The sequence below is a fragment of the Prorops nasuta genome, unplaced genomic scaffold (assembly GCF_024137725.1).
Source record: "Prorops nasuta isolate Cenicafe-Biocafe unplaced genomic scaffold, Cenicafe_Pnas_1.2 PNAS00022, whole genome shotgun sequence".
NCBI classification, from domain to species: Eukaryota; Metazoa; Arthropoda; class Insecta; order Hymenoptera; family Bethylidae; genus Prorops; species Prorops nasuta.
In genome coordinates this window covers 1,633,150-1,638,012 of record NW_027116819.1, presented here as the reverse complement: position 1 = coordinate 1,638,012, position 4,863 = coordinate 1,633,150, and the positions used below count along the sequence as shown (strand labels likewise).

The 4,863-nt window shown below is 32.1% G+C and overlaps 1 protein-coding gene across 1 annotated transcript; it reads right to left on the bottom strand.

Moving 5' to 3' along the window:
• Positions 1-1,314: 1,314 nt before the first annotated feature.
• On the bottom strand, positions 1,315-2,715 carry LOC136781471 (uncharacterized). The gene has a single exon (XM_066740379.1). It carries the CDS (start codon positions 2,713-2,715, stop codon positions 1,315-1,317), a length of 1,401 nt encoding a protein of 466 aa, XP_066596476.1.
• Positions 2,716-4,863: the final 2,148 nt, after the last annotated feature.

Genomic DNA, 4,863 nt, shown 5'->3' with positions numbered 1-4,863 from the left:
ATTTATGTAAATAGCTCAGTATATTTTATCTGTACTAAATTTACCCCTATATTAGATCAATCAAGATCGAAGTGTCAAAGATACACTATGCTCCTGTAAAGCAGGAAAAGGATATTGTAAGCACGCTGCCGCAATATGCTTATATGTAAATTTGGAAAATACGTGTTCAAAAACAGATAAGCCAATGATATGGAATAAGCCTGCACAATCACAATTGGATAAATACCATAAAGGATCGAAAATTATAAACCTTTTTCCACCAAAATTAGTGATAGGTGATACTGTTTTAGTTTTTGAAGATGTAACGAATATTTCAAATAACCATTTTTTTGAAAATTCATCCTTCATCCATATGGTACAAGCCGAAAAGAACTCCATTCTAGAGAAAGAGGAAAATTTGTTACAAAAAACTCGAAAAGAGGAAAGCTATCGCAAAATTTTGCATAAATTATTAGAAAGACAAATTGTTGCTGACCATAGAAGCTACCATTCTTACGAAACTTACATGTTTCAAAATAAATTGAAATTAGTAAGATAAAAATGTTCAGCGGAATATTGATCTTTTTACAACAAATATGTAGTAGTCTCCGAGAAAACCTGGGAAGATATTTGCTTTTTATCACTGAAACAATCCGAAAGTTATACTTGGTTCAGGGAGAGACATGTAAGAATAACATGCAGCAATAAAGCACATGCTATTAAAACAAGGCAGTATAATTTTGAAAGTTTGGTCCGGCGGTTTCTTAAGCAGAAATATTCTGTAAATCAAATAAACTTTGCGCTACGGTATTGAAATGGAGCCTGAAGCCAGATCTGCTTTTCAAAAGGCTACTGGCTACCACGTTCACCAGGTTGGTTTAGTAGTATCCTTGAAGCAGCCATTCCTGGCATGTAGTCCAGATGGTGTTATTTTTAATGAAGAATGCGAACTATTAGAAATCAAATGTCCACATAGTCGGCAAAATGCAAATATTGTGGATAAAGAAAACTTCCAATTTTTTCTTCCATATTTGAGTTTTGAAGAAAGTGGAAATTTGATTTTAAAAAGAAGTAGTCAGTATTATACGCAAATTCAATTATCCCTGTATATTCTTAATGTTAATACTTGTCACTTGTTCGTTTATTCACGTGGACAGTATGTTCATCTATTAGTCGTGAAAGATGAAAGTTTTCTTTTAGATGTTGTGCCAAAAATAGAACAATTTTATTTCAAAAATTACATTCCACTTTTAGCGCAGTGTAAACAATTTGATTGAATAAATAATTAAGAAACATAACATTGATACTATTAGAAATATTTGTAGATAGATTAAATCATAATGTTGGCTTAATTAATGGCTCTTTGTTATTTGCAAGCACACATGCAACATGCATAATTGTATCAATATATGGAAGCATTTCAATATTCACACGATCCAGCACTCTGAATATTTTTATCCTCTGAATGGCCCGCTCAACATGTATTCTAACACTAGCTATCGAATATCCTTCTAAAACTTCTTCCCTTGTAAACTGTGGATCAAATGCAAATGGAGGCATAATAATCGTACATTCTTTTTTTAATAACTCTGATCTAATTTGAGGAAAGCCTTTGTCAGCCATGACTTCGTCACCGGGCTCAAGGAGTTTTATAAAACCTGAATCATTCGCTATAAAACCATCCGTTGCACGACCCCCATAGCCTTTTGATATAAACGAAATGTAACCAGACGGAGTAATAGCAATTAAATATTTTACAGTAAAACCAGATTTATAGGTAGAATACATTAATGCTCGTTGTTCAATTGTAGGAGGCGTTTCACATTGCAACTCAGTACAATCAATTATTGCCCGACAATTAGGGTAATTTGCAAATGATGCGGGCGTTATTAGCTTTACAGCTTCTTTTGAGGGCCAAAATATCCAGGTTTTTGTTTCTTCAAAAACCACATGAAGGATGCTATAAAAAATGGATGATGCTGTTACTGTGGAAACTTTAAAAATACATCCAAGTGCAGTAAACGTTAAACCCAGTTTCATCTTCATTAAGAATAGAAGTAGTCTATCTGCAGGACATAATGTTCGATAAAATTTTGAAGGGCCTTCAAAATGTACTTTTAAAATATTTAAAAGTATCGTAAAAAAGGATATTGTAACTCCCCCTAATTGTTTCATACTACTGTTATCTTTAATACTTGCTGACCATTGAAATCCATCCTTTATATTAACATTCGTTGCTATAGACTTTGATTTATAAAGTTTAGGAAACATAATTTTTTTATCTTTATTAGTGGGTTTTTTAACGAAGATATATGTTTGTGTTGACGCTTCATTTCTGGAAGAATCTTGCCAACAATATAGAGTATTTGAACGGTCTACACCGTTAGCAATCGTGACTTCTTCAGAAGGATCTGTGTGAACGGCTATCTCGCATTTATTAACTAAAGGCAAATTAACTGTTTCAATAAAATCCGAAACGACACTGTCGGAAACAATTCTTAGTTCTTCAGACTTTCGTGCCTCTCTGCGTTCACTTCTTTCTGCTGGTGCTGCAGTAGTTGACGATATTCTTGTCCAAGGAAAAATTGTAGGATTATAAGAATCCTTTCTGGGATCATTACATTTTTTACCTCTGACAAAATGTTTACTGCAAATGCGTGAATTTTTGGTCGGAATCCAAGGCTTATTTTTATATCTGCCAACGAAAAATGAATCAAAATCAAACCATATTATCATTTATCAAACAATATTTCCTCACTCTTTTCGACGGATGGATATTATCTATTTTTTTCTTCTTTCTTGTTCGTAACTACGCCCAGGAAATACATAAAAATGGAGTTCACGGTTTTTTCTTTCACTACTAGGACACCCGGGCACGCAACAAATACGGTTTCCACTACTTTTAAAATTCATATCCCTTATTTTATAAAAGAAATTAAATTATTATTAATGGTAGAAACCAAAATCGAGATTTTAAATTTCTCCCTACAACTTATAAAAATTGACGACTGGAGGCGTTGCAAGCGATGCTTATGTAGCGTTACTATAGTAAAAAAATATAATATGATCAAAATGTACAGTTAGTTATAAGTCGATTGTTCGATGTATCTCGACTACTCGATTATTCGAGAGATATCCGGTAGAATTCGTTCGACAGTTATTCGTTCAGGTTTGATCTTTCGAGTAAGTAAGTTGTTAGGCATAAAATTCTAAGAGATGAATAAAGGCATTAAAGAAATATAATATCAGTCTATTAAAACAAAACCCACAACAGTGTGTAGTTATAAATGTTCTTCGTCATATAAAAGTATATTTTATATGGTAGACTTAAAGAAACTATAAATTGGTGACCCCGACGTGATCTTCCGTCCAGTACTGAAATGCCGCCAACAACTCGTTCTAAAATAAAGGTAGAAGAAAATAAAATTGAAGAAGAGAAGGTAACACCTACAATTCCAAAATCAGTAACTGATAGCCCTGATTGTTTTTCAAAAAGTTTGGATGTAAAAGGATTAGACATGACGACTAAAGAAGTTAGACTGCCGCCATTTTACAAGCCAAATCCTACGTTATGGTTTCTTCAGGTGGAAACAATTTTTGATATTTTCAATATTAAAGATGATCATTTGAAATATCAATATATATTATATAATCTTGATCATGAGATACTTCCGTTCGTATCAAACTTAATGATTTCACCACCGAGTGAAGACAAATATGCAGCAATTAAAAAAAAAATAATACAATCATTTCAAGAGTCGGCAGAGTCTAAGTTAAGAAAATTAGTACATGGATTACAATTGGAAAATAAAAAGCCATCTATTTTTCTCATGGAATTAAGAAATCAAGCTCAAGGTCAACTTGGTGATTCTCTATTAAAAACATACTTTTTGGAACACCTTCCAGAAAATGTTAGAACTGTACTTTCTATTAATGAAGATGTTGATCTTGATAAATTGGCTCAGCAAGCTGATAGAATTATAGACATTATTTCACTATCTATAAACCAAATATGTCAAAGCAATGATATTAATAAACATAGGAATAATTCCACAGATATTGAGCATTTATGTAAACAAATAGCTGCTTTAACGGCAAGGATGGATGGTTTCAATAGATCCAGATCTCGCAGTCGAAATAGGAGATATAATAAAAATAGAAATAGATCAAAAGAGCCTAAGGAGCAAACAATTTGCTATTATCATAAAAAATTTGGACATAACGCTTATAAATATAAGATGCCGTGTAATTTTGATCCTTCTGTTAACAAGCAGGAAAACTAATAAATGCGCCACAGATACAGACGTGTGATGGTGCATCTGCACATAAAAATCGTCTGTTAATATCTGATACCAAATCGGGAAACAGGTATTTGATTGATACTGGAGCCGATGTATCAGTATTTCCATTTGCCTATGTAAAAAAGGAATCTATATTACCAGCAACGCAGATATTATATGCAGCTAACAATACAAAGATAGAAACCTATGGTATGAAGTTAATTGATGTTAATTTAGGATTACGAAGAAATTTCCAATGGAATTTTATTGTAGCTGATGTGAGTATCCCGATTTTAGGAGCTGATTTTTTATCTAATTATAGTTTACTAGTAAATATAAGAAATAAATGTATTATCGATGGTATAACCTCATTGTCTAAAAATGCCAAACTTACCAAAGCTATGTATCCCACTATTACTTTAGTTGATATTTCTAATAAGTTTAATAATGTAATTAGTAATATTATTAAGTCATTTCCAGATATTATAAAACCTTTAGCTGTTAAAAAAAATGTACATAATATTAAGCATTATATAGTTACTAAAGGAATGCCCATTTTCGAAAAAGCTAGAAGACTTCCAACTGACAAATATAAAATAGCTAA

Coding starts and splice junctions, on each gene's coding strand:
- LOC136781471 (XM_066740379.1), bottom strand. CDS start 2,715: ATGATAATATGGTTTGATTTTGATTCATTTTTCGTTGGCAGATATAAA.